The following is a 21843-nucleotide window of genomic DNA, read 5'->3' as shown; positions in this document are numbered from 1 at the left end:
ACTCTATACACCGGACCTAATGGGTCCCGCGTCAGAATTTATAAAGATACTGTTGTACTGTACCTCGTGCAGCCAGTTTTGCAAACACTTAAGTCCCTATAGGTGGGCCCCACCTTTCATTGGTCCAAAGCTTACAGCGGTTATGGTCCATGCTCCAAAAGTCTCCATCAGATGATACTAATTATCCAATTGGTGGCTCACAAATGGATAGTTAAATCTCCAAAAGAGTAAGTGATCATCTACAAGTGCCTGGATAACTTGTCCTCCTGTCCCATCTCCATCAGCATGCCACTTGTGTAGGATATCAACACCATGCAAATGGTCAACCCCACTAAGAAATCACCTCTGTTGAAAATCAGGCAGATTTATTCAGTAGGTGGGCCACACTCCTGAATGTTGAATCAGAGGTCAGTTGCCCATTCATTCCAATGGTGTGGCCCATCTGATTAACAGACCGATCTGATTTTTGCACCAAGTGATCTTCAATGCGGTAGGGACGTCCTACACAAGTGGCATGTTGGCAGGAAAGATGCGACAACGATGAGTTGCCATGCTCTCTAATGCCTTCCCATGGCTACTTAATATAGCCACGACAAAGCTTGATGAAGAACATGATCGCTGGTAGGTGGGCCCACTTGATCGTCGAGCAGAAAATGAACCACTTGGTTGAGCATGTACATTTCCTCTTTTTCAACTGATGGGCCAATTAGAGTTGCTTCAAGCATTCCATGCCTCTCATTCCACATTGGTCGTGGGCCCAGAGTGGCCGATCAGTCCTTACGAGAGGTTGTCAGGCACAGGGAGCATGGTTCAAAAACTCACAAAAAACAACTTCACTTGATATCTAGACAGGTCGAGTTAACCCAAAGGCTCAACCCAGTTTTTACTTGGATCGACTCAATTTCTAACAATTATATTAAAAACAAATTTATAATGTGGAGTTCTCAAGTCCAACCGGTTCAACGAGAAGTTACCAGCCGCCTTGTGAATGACTTCCAATATATCATGTGCAACATCCAACCCTTCTAATAGATAGGCCGCTACATGAGGATCACCTTGAATAAAAATCCGTCCCATCCACTCATCAAGTGGGCAACACTGCAGAAAGCAATGCCTAGCCACTAATAAATAACAAAATAGAAGTGAGGTCCACCAGGCAAGTGGATGTGGCTGATTTTTGCACAAGGTGATCCTCACGCGGGCAATGTATTGGATGGGTTGGATGCCACACACATATGATGATAGGTTAGAAGTTATTCATCAGGTTGGATGGTACCTTATGGTCCATCCAACCGGTTGGACTTAGACTTGCTCTTTTATAATAGTGTATATTTTTAAAAATATTTATGTTAAAAAAAATGGTATAAAATAGGCAAAATGAGCACAAATCTAAGTTTTGGTTGTTGGTTAGATGCGTTAGCCCTCTTAGGTCAGGTCATGGGTTTGCTTGTCAAAAACTGCATTTTATTTTTAACTGTTTACGCGGCACATAGCTTGAGTTGACTTAACTTTCACCAGGCCAAGTCTCGAGTTGAGTCACCAAGTTTCGAAATCCCACATTTCCACCTGACCCACTAATGGAACTTGGGGCATGGCATCTACCATGTGATCAGGACCCAACCCATGAGTTGTCGAGCTAGGTAGAGCGCAAGCTGGGCCAAAGAAGCCCGCTGTGATATCCAGACCTAGGCACACATCTGATCTAATGAGAAGCAAACCATCCAATTCATGCCATAGTTTAAAAACGAAAAACCCTAAAGAATGAAAGGATAGAGAAAATATGCACCCAATTTTCATACTTTGCAAGTGATGGATAGTGCGATTATTTTCCGACAAAACATTTCCCACTCCTAAAGATTCCCTTGGAGAGATTACACCACCTTACCTCATTTTATTGAAAAACCATGCATCCCATTCCAGCAGAGGCAATGACAAACAGCTCTACCACCCGCAGCCATGAAAGTTCTCAGTAATGAGAGTATGTCTTCCAGCAGCTGCTTGCCCGACATTTCATGGAGCTCTATGTTCGACGTATGATCCGGCAATCCCGGATGTCCCAAGAACTGTAACCTGTAATCCCAAGAATAGAAAAAGAAGTGCTCAAGTCTCTTGATATGCAGTGCATTCAACAATCAATTATCATGCATTTCAACAGATAGCTGGCCTGGGTTCAAAGTCTAGGGGCCTGTTTGGTAGACATCTGAAAACGAGTAGCTCATGTATTAGAGATAATGATTCTTGGTTATTAAAGCTATTTTTAATCCTTAACAAAAAGAAATATGATCTCTAATACATTTTTAGACCAACTCATTTTTAGGCCTCTACCAAACAGGCCACAAGACTTCAGGTGGTACTCCAACCTTTTTAAGGAACTAGAAGAACTAAAGAACTCGAATCCCTAGGGATAGACTGCCATGTGGAATACCAGTACACGAGCATTTGCAACACATCCATAGTAGATGTGGAATACATGTATGACACACAATTGTGGATGGAGAAACAGCCCAAAAATCACTCCAGTCGGACATCCTGGCCGTCAGATTGGTGGCCATCAAATCATCATCATCATCATCATAATCACAGCCTTATCCCAAACTAAATGGGGTCGGCCATACAAATCCTGTTCTGCCATTCTCAGATTGTCAGGATTCATGATAAAAAGTTGGGCTGGAAGTTCAATGCCAGCTGATAAACTGATGCAACCATCTTCCTTTATCAGGGCTTGGGACCGGCAATGAGAGTGCAGAACTCGAACTGGTAGAGTTAAAGATTGGTGACCATCAAATGGACACTCCAAAAGAAGATGGCCAGTAGCTTGAACTCAATAGATGAATTTGAACAGTTATGATTGTGCAATCAGTGTGATTTTCAGGCCATGCTCCATCCACAATGGGACCCCCACTTTGGACCCTTTCAATTGACACACTGCACGTGTACTGTTGCTAAAGATCCTGTCTGGTGTAATAGGTCAATCAATACCTTAGACTAGCCCTAAATCCTACTGATAAAAATCTTACATGTCAAGAAGATGAAACTACAGAAAAATACCAAAAATAAGACCATGGTTAGCATTAGTGTCCTATAATTGTGAATTAAAACCTAAATTTGTAAACTCCTAAAACTCAGTATTGTAGCACTAATGCAACAACCATCATAAAAAAGCTATTTTACCTTCCCCCATTCAGAACCAAGGCCACTGCATCTCATCTTTATGTGTATCATCTTTGTCCCCAACTCCATTTCGACTTTCTTTCGCAAGTAGGTTTCATCAGGGCCAAATGCATCCAAATACGTCACGTAGCGTGTGTAAGCAGCGTGCAGAGCATCCTGAAATTCATCTGTCAGGTGACCCACTTTCTGCAAAATAAACGCAATCATCAAGGTCTGGAAAGAACCCAGTGAGCAGCATGTGGCAACTTATTCCTAATTCCAATACTTTCCTGACTACTGGATTACAAGCAAAAGGTAAGGCTGCATCCGAAAGTTACTTCACTAAGTGGAATGGTCAACGGTTGAAATGGCCATTGTGCTCATCCAGCCCTGTATTGCATTGACCTCACAGACATTTTGAGTTAGTGACTTAGTTCAACAGATTTTCTCCGATGCCATCAATGCCAAATGGTGTTTCCACACTTCCCAAACAAAGCAGCATTTTCGACATGTGGGAACTGGTGAAATTGGACACAATTGCTATTTCCACCCATTTCGAAACACACAGCAGATTTCACATACCTCACCACTTAATCCAATGCTATCATCAAGTTCCATTCTGAGAGAAACCAGGACCCCGGCAAACTGCTCAACGGCCTCAGCTGCACGGAAGACATTCGCCAAAGCCTCCTGCCCAGCCTTGTCCTCGGTGTTTTTTGACAATGCTGCCTTGGCATCATGGGTGACTGTGTCCGGAAGCTCATCCCAACTTGCAGCCATTAAGTCCTTGAATGCACCCTTTACATCAGGGTCAGTTATGACAGGGAGGGGGGAGACATCTACACTGAATAAGCGCCTACTTCCAATGCCCGTTGCAATGGGAAGGCTGTAATCTGTAACTGCTTGCAATCATGGGAAATATGTTTCCATTGAAGTGAGATTCAAAAAAATAAAAATAAGTGATGATTGTGTTCTGATGCGATAGAGTTAAATAGAGATTACCAAAATTTCACATTGAGAAAATTTGCAAAGAATGCCCCAAAAATGCTGATGAAAGCTCACAGGACGACAATGGACAGGAGAAGCCTCAAATCTCCCACACCAGAAGATCACAATACTCAATATTTGGACCCTTTTCCATTGATAGTGGATGTTGTTGCATCCATCCATTTGTAGGCCACATTATCGAATTTAAAATCTTCCAATCTGGGAGATTTCTGAGAAATCCTCCATGAGGGATCTTCCAAGTACCTAATTTAGCAAAACTAATAAACCTGTTTAGGATATTTCTCTCTAAATTTCATGTTGTGAAGAACTGAGAACTAATTAGCCTGTTTAGGTTATTTCCCTCCAAACTTCATGTCATCAAGAACTAAGAAGAATGCTGGTTAAACAGATCAAAAGCCAAATACAACTTCTCATCCCTCATGAAACATGACAAAAGGCAAGTATCTGAAACAGATGGGTTTGCAAATCGCAGCCACAACCAATGAGTGTGTGCACACCCATGCCCATGTGCCCGCCCACACAAAATGCATATTGGAAACGGATGGATTGCTCATACGTGCATGCATGCGTGACATACATATGTGTGTACGTCTTTGCATACATATATGATAGAAAATAAGATGCTTTTAGCAGATGGGGAAAACAGAGGTACCTACAAATCAATTATACAAACAATGTATCTGAAGAACTTAAACAAATGAATAAACTTAAACCATCTGTGGAGAATTCTTCCGCATGCAGTGTGTTGTTGGGAATTTAGAAGGAATAAAAGAATCTTTGAAGACAAGTTAATGCAGGGGCATTTTCATACCGGGCTCGAGTGGGGTGGCCTATGGGATGCAGGGGCACACTCGGAGTGGGCAGCCCATGTGAGGCGGGTGGCTCATGTGAGGCCGTACCCATGTGATGTGGGGCTCACGAGGGGGGTTCGGCCAAGGTCCTAACCCATGAGATGTGGGGCCTGGGCTATGAGATATACGGATTGATTCGCCATGCTCTATTAGTTCGAGTTTTTAGAGCAAGTGGTTAATTGTCCTGCATCACGAGTCCTCAAGCTTTTGCCATCACACACATGTCAATGATCACTTTGGACTTATAAAGTGGTATTGTGTTACAAAAGAATGCAAGGGAGTAGATCACTGGACCCCCTCCATGAGTGGAAGGGTGTCATCGACAAGCAAATGAAACCTTCCCCAAATCTGAGTTGACGAAAACTCCCACCCAGGTATATGATAGCTGAAAGTAGATGGAAGCTCCATGAGGAACCTGGGGTATTTTGGAAATTGAGGATTCCTAAGGGACAAGTGTGACAATAGTAAGTTCACTTGCTCATACCCAGCAGGATCAAAAACTGTAATAGAGCTGCGGTTGGCAGTTAAAATTGGGGTTGAGATATTCAAGAATTGGGTGGGAGGCAATCTATTGGTTGAGGGGAATCAGCATCCCCAAAAGCTTTGGAATCGAGAATATGTCCTTGCCCATGCAATCTAGTCTTTATTTGGAATGATCTAAAGATGCGGGCTCGCTTCCATGGAAACAGTTTTCAGCAAATTCCAAGAAGTAAATTGTATTGCAGACTCTTAGCAACTGAAGGAGTCCGTAGATCTTCTCCTTGTAAGGGGGACTCTTATGCATTGCCTTTTTTCTCTGTGCTCTCTCTGATAAACTGACATGTTATTAATTAAAAAAGAAATCTACTTAAACCATGAACATTAGAACATAATACAGATGATGAAACAAAGTTTAACCATAAAACAACTGCAGCAAACAGAGAAACATCTACAATCCAATATGTATTCCTATTCCATGGCAGCATGTAACCACTTGCATACACAAGTGGCAATTAAGTTGCATAATTACAACCTCATTTCATCGTTACTTCATTGGGTTTGAGCCGTGGCTCAATGGTGGACAAGGGCATTTCAACATTTGAGGTCGTAGGTTTGAGCTCAGATTACCTATCAACAAGAAAACGCAGCTCAACTATTCATTATTCATCATCATCATCATCTAAGCCTTATCCCAATTAATTGGCATCAGATAACATGAATCATGTTCTGCCATTCCTCTCTATCAAAGCTCATATCACCAGTTAGACCATAGGTCATCAAGTCTTTTATTACCACCTCCATCCCCGTCCTTTTGGTCCTTCCCCTTGCTCTTTTAGAGCCTTCAACTTGTACCAACTCACTCCTTTTAACCACCACGGTTCTTGATCTCGATTCTTTGCTAATGCTTATTAGCATTTAGCAGTTAAAACTTTTACCAATCAAGTCGCAGACAAGTCCAACCTACCTTCGAGACCAAACAACCTCAAAATGAGCATCCCATTCTGGATAGAAGTATGTTTTCACAAGAAACCAATTCTGATAATCATCCTAATCATGCCTTCAGTCCAGCCACATATTGTGACCCAATAGGTAGTTGTGTGGACTGGCTATTGCATGCAGCTAAAAAGCAGGAGCAGCCTGGTCATGCAGCACAACAGTGTCATGTATTAAACTTCCCCAAAATGGGTTTAAAAAGTTTCTAATATGTTTGAATCTCATAGCAAACAAAACATCACCAATTGTTATCATAATCTATAATCAAATACTGTTTGGATATACCATCTATCACAATACGGTTATGATTACAATCGCATGTTGTCATCCTTGAGGTTTGGGGAAGTTGGGTTTTGCAGCCATCATTTACGCATAACCAATGTAATTCCTCCATTTTATATTGGAACCCTATGCATTACACTGCCTAGAGCTGTGTTTGAAGGAGACAACTAGCCATCACACTTGGACACATGCTGGCAATCAAGTAAGCAACGAGTGATGCTGACTAGATGATGCAGGCCCATGGCCCACTATAGGGCCCAGCAATGATGTAGGCCCACTACTTACTGTAGAGCCCAACATATGCTATTTTTTTTTACCATCTATTTATAGATTTGAAGGATTAAATCAAGGATTGCAATTTACTATTTTTGAAAAATACAAAGGCCGATTTAAAGATGTGCTTGAAGATATGAGATTGATCTGAAAGATGTAATTAGGATTATTTTCTATATTTACTTTTACGATTATTAAGATTTTGCCATCTTAGGTGCCGTTTGGAAAACTGAAAAATAAGGTCTGAAAATTAATTTAGCTGCTGAAAGCTTAAACTGCTGAATTTATGTACTTATAACTACTGAAAAATCCGTTCGGTAATTTGTCTGAAAAAAGGCCTGATATCTGAAAATAAGTATTTTTTTCACTAAAACCCATTTAGTAAAAACAAACCACAAATGTCTGAAAATTGGCAATTTGTCATATTTGCCCCTATTGTCTCAATTTCTATCATTTGGAGGAGACAAAACATGCTATTGCCTAGCCACCAAATTTGGCACACCTATGTCCAATCCACATACATCTCTCAAACATGACCCCTCAATTAATGGACCATGTGCTATACTCTTCTTGATAGAATAATCATAACCCTTCGATAATATTAAGCACTAGGTACCATTGAAATAAATAAATATATGAAATAAACAAAAATTATCCCTTGGTATGTTCTCCAAAGTGACACATTTATAAGAATGGAAGTGTTGAATGCAAAGTTCTCAGGCATATCGGTGGATGTCCCATCAGACAAACACTTCTGATCATTAGATCTTGGGTCCCACTTGTACAAATCTCACTGTTATCTTGGCCCAACATTATATGGTACCTCTTAATACATGTAGGCCACCATAGGAAACAATGGTCATTGACTATTAAAAACTTTTTGTGAGCCACAACAGTTTTAGATCAAACTGATTGTTTAATGGCATGTGCCTAAGAAGGAGGCAGATTGAAGGCTCAAAGGGACCACACCACAGGAAATAGTGGAGATTGAATTACTACGGTTGAAAACTTCCTAAGGCCTACTGTGATGTTTATTTGCCATCCAAACTGTTCATATGGTCACATAGACCTATATGAAGGGAAAAAATAAATATCAGCTTGATCCAAAACTTCCAAGGCCCCCAAGAAGTTTTCAATGATAAGCTTTCAATCCCCACTACTTCCTGTGGTGTGGTCCACTTGAGCCTTCAATCTAACTCATTTTTTTGGTTCATGCCCTAAAATTATTTGTCAAAATGGATGGACGTCATGGATAAAACATATACATCACGGTGGGCCCCACAAATCCCCCGACAAGACCGTCCGTCTTTAGCTACCCAATCCGCGGATTGCCTGTGACCCTAGCACATAGATATTCTGGTGTCGGGGGCTGTGTGGGGCCCACAGAGATGTACATGACAAATCTGCTCTGTCCATTTGATTTGCAAGTCCACAATAGGACATGAGTCTAAAATTTAGGCAGATCCAAGACTCGTGTGAGCCATACCACACAAAACAGTGGGGATTGAACACCTAGGGTGAAAGAAGTTTTGTATCAGTACGATATTTGTGTCTATAGTTTACCTGAGTGGTAATAACCTGATCACCAAACAGTGGGGATTGAACGTCTGGGGTGACGGAAGTTTTGTATCAATATGATATTTGTGCCTACAACTTATCTAAGTGGTAATAACCTTATGAACAGTTTGGATGGCATATAAACATCATTCCAGCTCTAGGAAGGTTTCAATGGTGGACGTTTCCCTTCCCACTGTTTCTTTTGGCATGGACAACTTAAGCTTTGGATTTGTCTCCTTTTTGGGTTCATAGCCTAAAATGATCTTTCAAAATGGATGGATGGCATGGATAAAACTCATACATCACAGTGGGGCCTGCAGAGCTCTGCCTGGACAGATTAGCATCCAGGCGGGCGCAGGACGCAATACGCTTCCAATGCAGGAGCGGATTAGCTGTTACGTGGGTAACAACTTAGTGGGTGTTCACCTAACCGTGTGGGCCTCACCTTGATGTATTTTTTGTGTATCCACGCCGTCCATCGGTTTTTACATCTCATTTTAGGACGGGATTCAAAAATTTAGGAAGATCCAAATCTCAGGTGGACCATAACACTAAAAACAGCAATGAATGACCATTAAAAACATTTTTGTGGGCCACAAAAGTTTTGGATCAACCTATATTTGTATTTTCCCTTCATCCAGATCTTCTTGACATGATTAACAGGTTGGATTGCAAAGAAACATTACGAAAACCTTATGATGGGCCCCTTGGAATTTTTAATGGTGAGGCACTCAATCACTATTGTTTCCTATGATGTGGTCCACTTGAGATTTGGATCTTCATAATTTTTGGAACCCTGTCCTAAAATGGTCTGGAGAAACGTATGGACGGCGTGGATATACAAAAAATCGTCAAGGTGGGCTCCACAGTAAGGATAACACCCACTAAGCTGTTACCCAGGTAGCACCTAATCTGCTCACTTCCAATGCGACTTCAGTGGATATGGGTTTAACAGACACGCTACTGGATGATGCTCTATGGGCCCCACCATAATGTATGTGTTTTATCCGCATTGTCCATCAATTTGGTGAGATTATTTTAGGGCATGAGCCCAAAAATGAGGCAAATCCAAAGTTCAAGTGAACCACACCACATAGAGCAATGGAATTGGACATCTACCTTTTTTAACATTTTGGGGGCCATAGAAGTCGTAGATCAATTTGATATTTATATTTTCCCTTCATCCAGGTCTATGTGAGCTTATGAACAATATGTATGGCAAATAAACATCATGGTGGGTCCTAGAAAGGCTTTAAAAAGAAAAAGAAAAGGATCAAAATCTCACCTTCAAATCAAGGGAAGATTAACCAGAAGAAAGGAGCAATTTGAGAAGGATTTGGCTTCTGGATAGTCAGGGATTTTTTTTTTCTCAAGATGGAGAATAGGAAAGGACTTGGTGAGAGAATCCTACAACGTTTTGAATACATGGAAGGGTAATCTTGCAATTTTTAGAAGTTGACAGGGATATTTTGGTCAAAATTCAACCAAAAATTTATAGGAAATGACTTGCCGCATTATGCAATAAGATTTAGGCCAAGTCGCGGTGGCTAAAAAAACCCCTTAAATTTTAAGTGAATTTTCCAATTAACACTGAATGTCTTTTGGTTACCAAATGCTTTGAATTACCAAAATCACTGAAAATAGCATTTTTCAGTGATAAGTTATGAAATTAAGTTTTACCAAACGCACCCTTAGATAGATTAGATTGATTTGAAGTCAATTATGATTAATTTGAAATCAATCTCTTATTTAGTGAGATTCTCATTAGAGGTTCACTTAAGAGTCTATAAAATAAAAAGTAGGCATTCCAAAGTTTTCCTAGTGTAACTTTCTTAAGTTTTGTAAGAGAAGAAGTTTAATATCAATAAACTTATTTACCACTCTCTACTCCATTATTCTTGTGGGTGTACTCTTCTCTATTTCTTGCGATTCAGGTGTTGAGATCTCATTGACTCAATAATCAGGTTATACCACTAGACACAAATGGATCAAATTGATTGAATCAGACCCTACATAATAAAATCATCACATATGATTCAAAAAGTGATCGACACATGTATATGTTCATATAAACTGTTCAAGAAACGCGTCGATCATATGACCTGATTATAAATTCCCATATCATAAATCACAAGAACTAGACTCCCATGAGTTTTCTTCATCTACCAAACACATGGCATACATGTATATCGTGCATCAATACATATCCGCTAAATTTTAGGCCATGTTGTAGAAGAAGCACTTGGGTGGGCAAACCTGACATCATCCACATGACCCATTATTGGCACCAGCACAAGCTCTAAGAGAGCGGAAGTATGTGGTTGTTCTGTAGTAGGGGTCTTAGAAGAACCTTATTATTTTAATAAGAACACTCTTAAAAGGTTAAGTTAACAAAATGGGGAATGAAGTGTCATTGGTTTTAGGTTTTTAGATTTATTCCAAAACAGGTTAGAGAGTTGCGATTAGGTATCATAAAGGGTTAGGATTTATTCTTGGTTAGGGCTTTGTTTGAAGGAGAACATGTATGTGTAAAATAAATCTTTCTCTTTTTAATAGAGAAGATGAGAGTAACTCCATTTATTGCTTGAAAGTGATTTCTTAGCACAACGCACTAGTGTACCTCCCACAGGTATATGGAGGGAGAATTTGGTTACTTTGTTTCATCTAGAACAGAACGTGAAAAGACTCCTTGAATATCTGGAGTTGTAGAAGTGAAGATGAGTTTCTTATTATTCACTAAGCATCTTGTATTTCATAGAAATTGGGGGCAATATAATCCTTACGTAGGGGCCAGCCTATCCAACTTTCAAGCATCAAGACACGTTTAAGGCGTGGATGGTTTTCATAAGAAATCCCCAACATCTCATAAGATTCCCTTTCTTGAAAATCAGCACTTTTCCAAATTCAGAAAATAGACGGGATTCTAGGATTCCTCCTTGGGACTTCTACTAATGAAATGCCAGGGCAGGCTGATCTCGGCCCAAGCCCAACAACTTGCCCATCAACAAGGAGGCCCAAGCCTCCTATTTAGGTAGGTAGCTAATTTAAGTAATTAGCTAGCCAAATCAATCAACTAGGTATGAATAATCCATTAGTCAAATATTTTAAAAATGCATTATTATCCCTTTCATCTCTTTTCCAAATTTGTAATAAGTCATTAGTTATCAATAACATTGCATTTTCCTTATATAGACGTTTCAAAAGCTTATATATAAGGGCTTGGGATGGGTAGTATCAAGGCACTTTTGAATTGAATAAAAATTCTAAATTGTTTCTTTCTACTTTGTGTGATTCTTATGCTTCGCCTAGAAGAACTTACGCCTCATCACCCGGCTGCGTCATTTTGGTATCAAGCAGGTTTCAACAACTGGATTGAAGTCCCGAATCAACAACAATCTCAATATTATTGTTTTCGAGTTCTTTAATTATAAAATTCTGCATATTTTCCTTTGTTTTCTTCATTGCATCCATCCTTCCTACCTCCGACCTCCCATTCACATTTTTTATTTTCTTTTACAAAGCCCAAAAGTCCAATTGACAGGGGGAGACTACATAAATTTTAGCAGCCCTCTATCCTATAACCAGCCCATTAAAACCCAAAATCAGCCCATTCCTGGCGATTAAAACCCCGAAAAATCAGCCACGTCTCAGCCCATTAAACCCCCAAAAAATCAGCCACATCCCAACCCACTAAGACTCCAAAAATCAGCCATATTCCAGCCCATTAAAACCCTCAAAATGATGTAGGGACATGTGATGACCTAACCCTAAATGCACGTATAATCAGGTTGAAGAGATTCAAATAATAAAATTAATCAACTAACTGTCTTCAATCAAGGGGATTAAGTAAATCTTAACACACAAATGAAATCATTTCGTCAGGATCATGCCCCTTAGCATAAAATCCCGTAAATGGAAAAAATGGGAGGACCTGAGGATATGATGATATCCCAGATCTAGCATAAGTCAGTCCATAGTCAAGTTTGGATCCGATTCTCCTGACTAGCAATCACTCCTTTTTTTCCTTTTTTTTTTTTTAAACCAAAAGAAAATATTCAGAAAGGAACGAAAGAGATGAAAAAGAGATGGGTTCAAGATGAAAGAGAGTACGGATTCTAGAGCATCAAAGAAAAGAAGACGACTGATTCTTACCTTTTCCTGCACCTCGAAGATCTAGAAAGAAGGAAAATCTGAAACCGGGGAGGAATCCTCAACACCCAAGGACTAATCATGAAACCCTAATTTCTTTAGTAAATGAGGAAGAAAGCATACAAATTCTCATTCATTCAATAAAATAAAATAGGGTTTCTCACTGTGTATATATAAGCCACGGAAAAAACAAAAAGTGCGCTTAAGCTCCTGAAAACAAGAAAAATGACAAAAAACGCCTAAAACAAAGACACTCGCGTGACATGTCGTGAAATCTGCCCCATGGGCCTGCGGTGAGGGTGTGGTCATGCCGCTCCTACACTCGTAGCGTGTCAGAAAATGGGTCAGATGGACTCGGCGTCCATCCACGTCAACTCCTCCACTCCGGTACTCTGTCAGCAACGCCTCCTCCTCTAGTACACTCTAAAGGGTGCATCACTGATGTCTGCATCACTTTACGGGATTGGCATCACTATTTGGTTGGCAGGGAGTTTGTCCTATATTCTAATCTTGAAGCACTCAAGTACCTAAATCTAAACTCTCAGCAGAAGATGAGTACTCATCGTGTCAAGTGGAGCACTTACCTTCAAGAGATTTTTTTTTTTTTTTTTGTCATTCATCAAAAGGCTGGCAATGACAATCAGGTTGTTGATGCATTAAGTCGTCCCGCGTGTTTATTGTCATCAATGGCGGTCATTATTCCAGGATTTAAAGAGATACGATGTGAGTATGCTGATGACAAGGATTTCAGACGTATTTACACATGAGTTCTTGTGGAGAGTTTGCGAAACATTCACATTTCAGCATTCATGATGACAACTTATTCCAGAGAAAAAAACACTGTCTACTCAATACATCCATCCGTGACTATGTTGTGAGGACAGTGGGTTTAGTGGTCACTTGGGCCGCAATAAGACCCTAGCCCTTGTTGGAGAGATATTTCTGGCATCGTCTAAAATCAGATGTTGCAAAGATCTGCTAGTTACGCAGGGTTTGCTTGCTTGCTAAAGGTCAAAAGAAAATTAGTGGATTGTATCAACCACTATCGATCCCACATGCTCTGTAAGAAGACCTCAACATGGACTTCATCCCGAAATGCTTGAAAAGTTTATTCAGTATTTGTGGTGGTTGATTGATTTTCAAAGATGACTCATTTCATATCATGATCAAATACAGCAAACGCTCCCAAGATTTTTCAATTAGTCTTTCGAGAGGTTGTTTGTCTTCATGGGCTTCTGAAGACAATTGTGTTTGATCGTAATACCAAGTTCATGAGTTATTTCTGGAAAACTCTTTGGGCGGCAACGAAAACTAACTTCAATTCTCTGTGCCTACCACCCTCATATCGATGGTCAAATGGAAGTGATCGACCGTAGCTTGAGCAAGTTACTATGGTGTCTTGTCCGCAATCATATAGCTGCATGGGACTAGTAATACCCATAGCTGAATTTGCTTATAATAACTTAGTCAATAGGTCCACGGGAATGTTACCTTTTGAAGCAGTAACTAGTATACGACCGCGTCTTCCAGGATTTGGTTCATTTACCCGTAGAGTCGAGACCAAGTGCAAAAGTAGAAAACTTCATTCACCATATACGGTAAATGCATGATGAAGTTTGGCGCAATATTATCGCAAGTAGTGAAAGTTATAAGCAAAATGCAAATACAAGAAATTGCTTTGTTGAATTTGCAGAAGGTGATATGGTTAGGGTAAGTATTCATCCTAAACGGTTGCCCCCCAATAACTTGAAGAAGTTCCATCCTCGCAATGCAAAATCGTTCAAAATCATAAAGAAGATTAATGATAATGCTTATGTTTTAGATCTGCCACCATATTTACCTATCAGTCTTATTTTTAATGTCGAAGATCTTTCAATCTATCATGGGCATCATACTAACGATGGTAACGAAGAACAAGATATCACACTTCCAACCATTTTGCCACCTACAGATATGATCGTTGATGTTTTTGATAACCAGATCATCTCCACATGCCAAGGTGCTTACTAGAAGTTTCTCGTCCGTTAGCAAGGACGACTTCTCTCCAATGCTACATGGATCACAACCACAAACTTCCAACGTTTGAAGCCTAACCTCTATGAGTAGCATCAGGCCATTAACTTGCTGGAGTCGAGTTCTTTCAAGCAGAAAGAACTAATAATGTAAGCCGATCTAGGCTCACGACCCATGGGCCAGGGCCAGGGCCAGGGCCATTAAACCCAAGATCAACAGTCAGCCCATCAATAAGGAGACCCAAGCTTCTATTTAGGTAGCTAGCTTATTTAAGTAATTAGTTAGCAACCTTTCCAAAAAAAAAAAAAAAAAGTAATTAGCTAGCAAAATCAATCAGCTAGCTATGAATAATCCATTAGCTAAATATTTTTAAATGCATTATCATCCATTTTATATCTTTTCCATATTTATAATAAGTTATTGGTTATCAATGATATTATGTGTTTTACTTATAGGTATGTTTCAAAAGCTTATGTAAGGGCCTAAGATGAGTAGTATCAAGGCACCTTTGAATTAAATCAAAATCATAAATCTCGTGACTCTTCAAAAAAAGAAAAAAAAAAATTTGTTTCTTTTTACTTTGTGTAATTCTCATGCTTAACTTGGAAGTGCCTACGCTTGAGGGGAGCTATATGGAAAACGGCTAGAGCCCTTGTGTCTGTTTTGCACCATCTAAACAAATGATGGTGACTAATCCTCTCACATGTGGCATTGGCATACAGCTATCCAAACCATCCAATTTCTAGGCCACGGTACGGATGTAGCATATATCCAAAATACTTATGAAAAATTAATCATAAGTTCCTAACCATCCATCTATGGTTAACAAATGGAAGTTTAAAAGAAAATTAGCGAGTAGTCCAAATCTAAAGGGAAAATCACATGGTTAAAATTGTCTTCTGAGTACAATTTGTCAGTTATGCTCCATTCCATCTGGATTACCGTACAAGTACAACTATGACATGTGTGCATTTGAAAAGTCACTGCCATTTCTTAATGGTGAAAAACTAACAATGGAGTATAGCGCAATCCCCCCCTCCCCCCTGGCACTTGGTTAGTGTAAGTTACCCTACCCCCCTACATACACAAATCGGGCTTGTGTTTTCATTCCTTAGCCCCATTTAAGAAGTGATTTCTCAATTTCTTTTGGTGTGAGGCTCAAAATCCGTTAGTGTGATCCTAATCTAGATGTAAATATTTTTGAAAATTATGAGAACCAGGTCCATCTGAGCCATCTAAATTTTCCAATTGAATTTTAAGTAGTAGTCATTTTTTCCCTCTGTCAGTTGGATGGGCGAAGTGCCCGATCCATGCCATCTCAGGATATGGTCCATCCGAAATGGGCGGCCAATGATTTGGACGGTGCTGATTAACATGCATTTATGCCATGTGCACGGTTGATGACTCTGATGATCGTCCACCATTTAAGAAATTACACGAAATGCAAATAGTAGTCTTGCCCTAATTCACAAGGATTCAAATTCGGAATAACTTAGGATTTCTAATATGATGAAAAAAAAAAATCAAGAAATCGAAAACGTAATGCTTTCAATCATACAACGGAATTAAATTAAATTGCAAATATTGTTTTTTTTTTTTTTAATAGCGAAGGGGAAAGAAACTGAAATAAATAAATAAAAATACCTGGCGATGTTTGGTTCGGAGACGTTGCGACGGACCGAGGGAGAAGAGAGAAAGCTCTTTTGAGAAGGAGAAAAGAGGAGGGTGGAAGTCTGTCGACGAGATTTTGCTCGACGGAGGTGGATAAGAAGGGCATGGATCTGGTACTTGGCTCGAGAAAGAGCCTTTTGCAAGAAGCAGCGTAGGATAAGGATCTGAGAAGCGCACGTCTCTCCATCTTCTGTCAATACAAACGGGGGTTTTGCTAACTTGCTCCGGCGGCTCGAGGAAGAGATTAGATGCTCTAGCGTTTCTTTGTTAGAGAGAGAAATACACTCAAATTCAGTTTGATTTCAGCTCGTTTAGAGTGGCCGTGGCAACGGGCCGGGCCAATCTCTAGCCAAGAACAACCCGATTTTGCACCATGGCCCAACACGGGCCCACCTCCATGAGTCAGATCCGGACGTGATCCCACCTCACCCGACGTGGGGCCCACATTGATGTATATTTTGTGTATCCACGCCTTCCATCCGTTTTTTCAGTTCATTTTAGGGCACGATCTCAAAAATGAAGCAGATCTGTATCTCAGGTGGACCATAACACAGGAAACAGTGGTGATTAACCATTAAAAACTTCTCGTGGGCCATAAAGGTTTTGGATGAAGCTGATATTCGTTTTCTTCCTTCTTCTAGGTCTCTGTGACCTTGTCAACAGGTCAGATGGAAAATAAACATTGCAGTAGGAATTTCAGTGGCCCCTAGGAAGTTTTTTATGCCGGGTAAGATTTGGATCTGCTTTGGATCATGCCCTTAAATTAGCTGAAAAAAAGATGGAGAGCGTGGATATAAGAGATATATATCAAGGTGGCACCACGGTTAGGGCCACACCTAATCCATTATCATAATCAATGGTACTTTTTGGTATTCAATCCAAACCATGCGATACGATTTATTCAAAAAATTGTAATCGGTTAGGTGATCATCAAGGTTCCAAATTTAATAGACAGATATCTATTAATCTGATTTTAGAACCGGCCAATTCCAACCATTTTATCCCATTCAAGGTGATGTGTATATCGCTAGGGGTGAAAGTTGAGTGGGTCGGGTTTGGCTGGGTCGAGGGTTAACCCATGACCGATCAATTGATATCTAACCTGAGCTCAACCCGTTCTATCAAATCTTCAACCCTTGCTCATCTCAGGTTGGCTGCTGCGTTATTTAGATTGCCAGCACGAGATAGGCCTCATCATGCAGATCTGGTGGACCCCACCGAGGTTAGTGGAGCTTGTACCAATAGCATGAGTCTGTATTGAGGCCTGTCCGTCGGGTATGCGGCTCATCTAAAGCATAATTAATTAACGGGTCGGGTCCAAGTAACCGCAAAATTCTCTACTGAGGGCCTGACCCAAGCCCAGGAACTACTTACTAGATGGGCCGTGGGGGGCCTGATTGTTGGCCCTGAGTCAAATGGATCGGGCTCAATGTTAGTCTAACCTAGCCCATTTCTAGCCCAAGCCCATAATGGGCTTCAAATATTTAACACGAGTCTGACCCAACAACATTAAAGCCCAGTAAAACCAGGGATTGATGACTCGCCCAAGTCGACTCGGACTCGGTCGAGTCTGAACCAGTTTAGTACAACGAGTCAGCATTCTAAATGTAGGGTGGCTCGGCGTGACTTGGGTTAGGACCAAACAAGTTGTCCGGGAGTCGCTGAGTGTTAAATCCCAGGGTCCAGTCAATTATTTTTACACGGTAACTGATACAAGTAATAAATATTTACTTATGGGAAGGAAATGGCACATTTTCACCGGATAAACCAGACAGGGATTCGGAAGTGACCCCTACAGTACCTACCTCGTTGCTGGAAAACTTATGGGCCCCAGCATGATGTGTATGTGTTATCCACACCGTCCGTCCATTTTGCCAGCTCATTTTAGGCGATGCTCAAATTTGATGGGGATCAATTCTCTGGTGGACCATGCCATTTGGAAATAGTGGTGATTGAACTCCCACCATTAAAAACTACCAAATGCCCACTGTAATGTTTATTTGTCATCCAAGATATTGATTAGGTCACATAAAGCTAGAGCTGGGCATCAAGTCGAATTAGACGGGGTTAGGGTTGACCCAACTCAGACCCGGTTTTGAAATAAACCTGACCCAAACTCGAGTCAACTCAGTACTGAGTCCAACATGCCCGACCAATCCGAGTTTGGGTGTGGCCTATACTGACCCAGACCGAGTCCGACCCAATCACAGTGATGTAGAGCAGGTTGCAGACAGTCTCATGCTCAACATGGATCAGAAAAGGCCTGGTCGACGACAGAAGTGATCTGGACCGTCAGACTTTAGATCTGGCGTATCTCACAATCCGAAATGAGTTATCCGGCATAAAATATAATTTTGGGGTGGAACGAGTTACTTTAGCCAACCAACCCACTACACCAGGTTGGGTAAGCCGGATTTGCGAAATACCCCCCAGATCGACGGTCATTTCTCTATTTTAATTCCATTTTTACTATAAATAGTAAGCTTTAGCTTGATTATAACCCTTCATCCATCGAGCTTTAGGAGATGCACCCAACGTGGAAAGAGCTTAGAATAATTAGGAGAAATGCTTGGTGAGGCCAAATTGGACACTTACTATTTTTGGCCGAAAACCTTGCGCACTAGTAGACATCACGATCGTCTATAAATAATAAGTTTATTATTTATAGTAAGTTGCGAATTTTAGGAGTTTTAGTTATAGTTTGCTTCTGATTTCTCTCTCATTGCCTGGTATCCCTATATAAAGGGTTGTGAACTCGTTTATTGCATTTATTAATCAATTTCGAATTTTATATAATTTATTTTCTATTTTGCTTGCTTTCTTTCTCGTGGATTCAAAAAGCCTCTGTGAGAAATGCAGAGAAATTCTGTGGATTCGGAATAGTTATTCTGTTAATGAAGATGGTGATCGACCTCATCACGTTCATCCCTGCGTCACATAGGTACTGAGTTAGATCCAGTCAGCACTAAGCAAGGTCAAGTACAACGGGCTGAAATCACATCTCAGAACCTAAGTGTACCTGCCGGAATTGCAGCCTCTCCATCAGCTACAAGGCACCTGAGATGTGAAACGTCAAATTTGGGTTTTCTTTCCTCTCTCACTTTATATATATATATATATATATATATATATATATATATATATATATATATATATATATATATATATATATATATATATATACACACACACATGAAAATGCTCACCTGCGAACCAGTTCGTACGAACTTTTTTGAGAACCCAACTCTACACAGAGCTAGATGAAGGGAAAACAAAAAAATTAGTTTGATCCAAACTTTTGTGGCCCTTGAGAAGTCTTTAGTGGTGGGAGTTTAATTGTCACTATTTCCTATGGTGTGGTCCACCTTATAATAGGATCTGCCTCAAATTTTTTGCCTCATGCCCTAAAATGAGTTGGAAAAATGGAGGCACGTTATGGATAAAACACATACATCATGGTGGGCCCACATAGCATTTCCAGTGTTGAAGGGGTCACTCCCGACAAATATTAGCTCATTTAAAATGGAGATAAACCCACAATGTAGCTTGCCACAAGCGAATAAGTGGGTCGACAAAGTGCAACCGAAGATGGACCACCATTAGCCAAATGAAAGCAACGTTTTAGTGTATCGCATCTGTCACCAATGAAATCTGGAACCGTGTGGATGAAGCAATTTATATCCCTATTTGTTGGCCTGTTTCAGGCCTATATTGGGTCCATATAGCGGCTTCAACTGTAGATAAAACTAGTTGCAGGTGGCAATGGGTCGGGCTCCGCTAGGACTGGACCACCCAATTTAAGACTCGAGACCTGAGCCACCCGACTGGGCTTAGCCTAAATATTGATAAAATTCAAATTTCTCATTTGAATTTTTCTAATCCATCGAGTGATAGGCAGGTCATATATGCACAAAGAAATATATATTTTTTAGGGAAACCTATGGTCTAAATTTAAGATGGATGGATTGTATAATTAAGGATTAAAATGGTATATTTGCAAGATATAACATATATACATATAAAGCTTGTTTGACTAGTTTAAGTGAAAATAACTTGAGCCCAAGGTTGACTTGAAAAATTGATCTACGCATACATGTAAGGCCCAAGCCTAGTTTAAAGTGGTGTTGGGAGGGTTGTCTAGCCTAGTGCCACTCTTACAAAATAGGAGAGGGATCTAGGATGAACCGCTAAAGGTCTAAAAATTCACCATTCCCTATTCTTGAAACTCGATGCAAGTGGAAATGCTTAAAGATACATCAATTTTAAAATTTTGCTAATACAATTATCTTAAATGTGTAATCATAATAATTTCCTTCAATGTATTGAAATACATATGAAGGCGAACAAAAGCCTACCAAAGATGTTGATTTCCAAGGAAAGATAACACCATGCACACTATTGGATCTTTAGATTTTGTGGACTAAGATTTTTAAGAGGAATGAATTTCTTCAAAGCTAAACTAAAGAGGAGATAACAAGGTATCTTAAACTAAAACTCTATACCTACTTTTATACATTTTCATCCTAGGAAAATCTTAATTGGAGATTATTTCCTGTATCTTTTATGTTATAGTGGTAATAAGGGTATACTGAATTACTAAGCTCCCTCTTAATTAAGAAAAACTTAATCTACATCTTCTAATTGGGTATATCTAATGTGTGACTTCTAAGACTATAATCATCCCTGGAAGATACTTATATCGCACCAAATTTAGAAGCGGACAAAAAAATAATTCATCGTAATCTCTAATTACTTATCTAAACTTGTTAATCTAATCTTATACAATTAAGCACATTTGATTCCATTCGTTCATGTTCATAAATCTTAATGTTTTCACCTGAATTTGGTAAACATATATGATTGATTGTGGAGGAACACCCACCGATGAACTTGTAAGGAAACTAGAAGATGTGGACAACGATGGGAGCTGATGACGACTATGGATTCTTCGATGCCTAAGTTAGATGGGTAAATTTGAGTCAAAGACTTCAGCTTTGATACGTTTTCTTACATTCTCTCGTTTAAGGTGGCTATATTTATAGGGTTCATAGGTGGTTTCAAAATCGTCGTGTCTTAATAAGTTACGATGGATGGTCCTTATTTGGATGAGAAACAACTCCCGAAATTGTCACCAAGCCCACCTCGGCCTACATGATCTTCAACCAGGATTTAGGTCGAGCCCTCCTTTTCCAGGGCGTAATCCCCTCTAGACTACTCATACCACCTTGACACAGGTTGGTCAGGTTAGCTTGGGGCGTGGGGGAAGTTTGGATCCCGAGCTCCTTGTCTTGACGGTCCTTTGCTTGTGATGTAAACGTTCTTAATGAGATGATTCTTCCCCTACCCAGCTATATCCTCGGACAACTCGGGAGCTCATCTCTTCGTTGGGAGAGTTGCTTGCCTTGTCTCCGAACTT

The 21843-nt window shown here is 40.1% G+C and overlaps 1 protein-coding gene across 1 annotated transcript; it reads right to left on the bottom strand.

Annotated features, from left to right (window-relative positions):
- Nucleotides 1-1771: 1771 nt before the first annotated feature.
- On the bottom strand, nt 1772-16701 carry LOC131242453 (succinate dehydrogenase subunit 5, mitochondrial). The gene is made up of 4 exons (XM_058241091.1): nt 16401-16701; nt 3733-4049; nt 3172-3357; nt 1772-2070 (listed from the first exon to the last, which is right to left on the bottom strand). Exons 1-4 carry the CDS (start codon nt 16612-16614, stop codon nt 2011-2013), a joined length of 777 nt encoding a protein of 258 aa, XP_058097074.1. The 5' UTR covers nt 16615-16701; the 3' UTR covers nt 1772-2010.
- Between the last annotated feature and the right edge of the window lie 5142 nt (nt 16702-21843).

The sequence above is a fragment of the Magnolia sinica genome, chromosome 4, assembly GCF_029962835.1.
Source record: "Magnolia sinica isolate HGM2019 chromosome 4, MsV1, whole genome shotgun sequence".
NCBI lineage: Eukaryota > Viridiplantae > Streptophyta > Magnoliopsida > Magnoliales > Magnoliaceae > Magnolia > Magnolia sinica.
Note: the sequence above shows the minus strand (reverse complement) of the source record. Positions and strands in the feature narration are given on the sequence as shown.

What these genes read in the sequence shown, in the direction of transcription:
- LOC131242453 (XM_058241091.1), bottom strand. Translation starts at nt 16,614, where the DNA reads ATGGAGAGACGTGCGCTTCTCAGATCCTTATCCTACGCTGCTTCTTGC. An exon ending in TCCGAACCAAACATCGCCAG is followed by an intron (nt 4,050 to 16,400) that starts GTATTTTTATTT and finishes GATTGCAAGCAG; the next exon opens with TTACAGATTACAGCCTTCCC. An exon ending in TTGGTTCTGAATGGGGGAAG is followed by an intron (nt 2,071 to 3,171) that starts GTAAAATAGCTT and finishes TTGGGATTACAG; the next exon opens with GTTACAGTTCTTGGGACATC.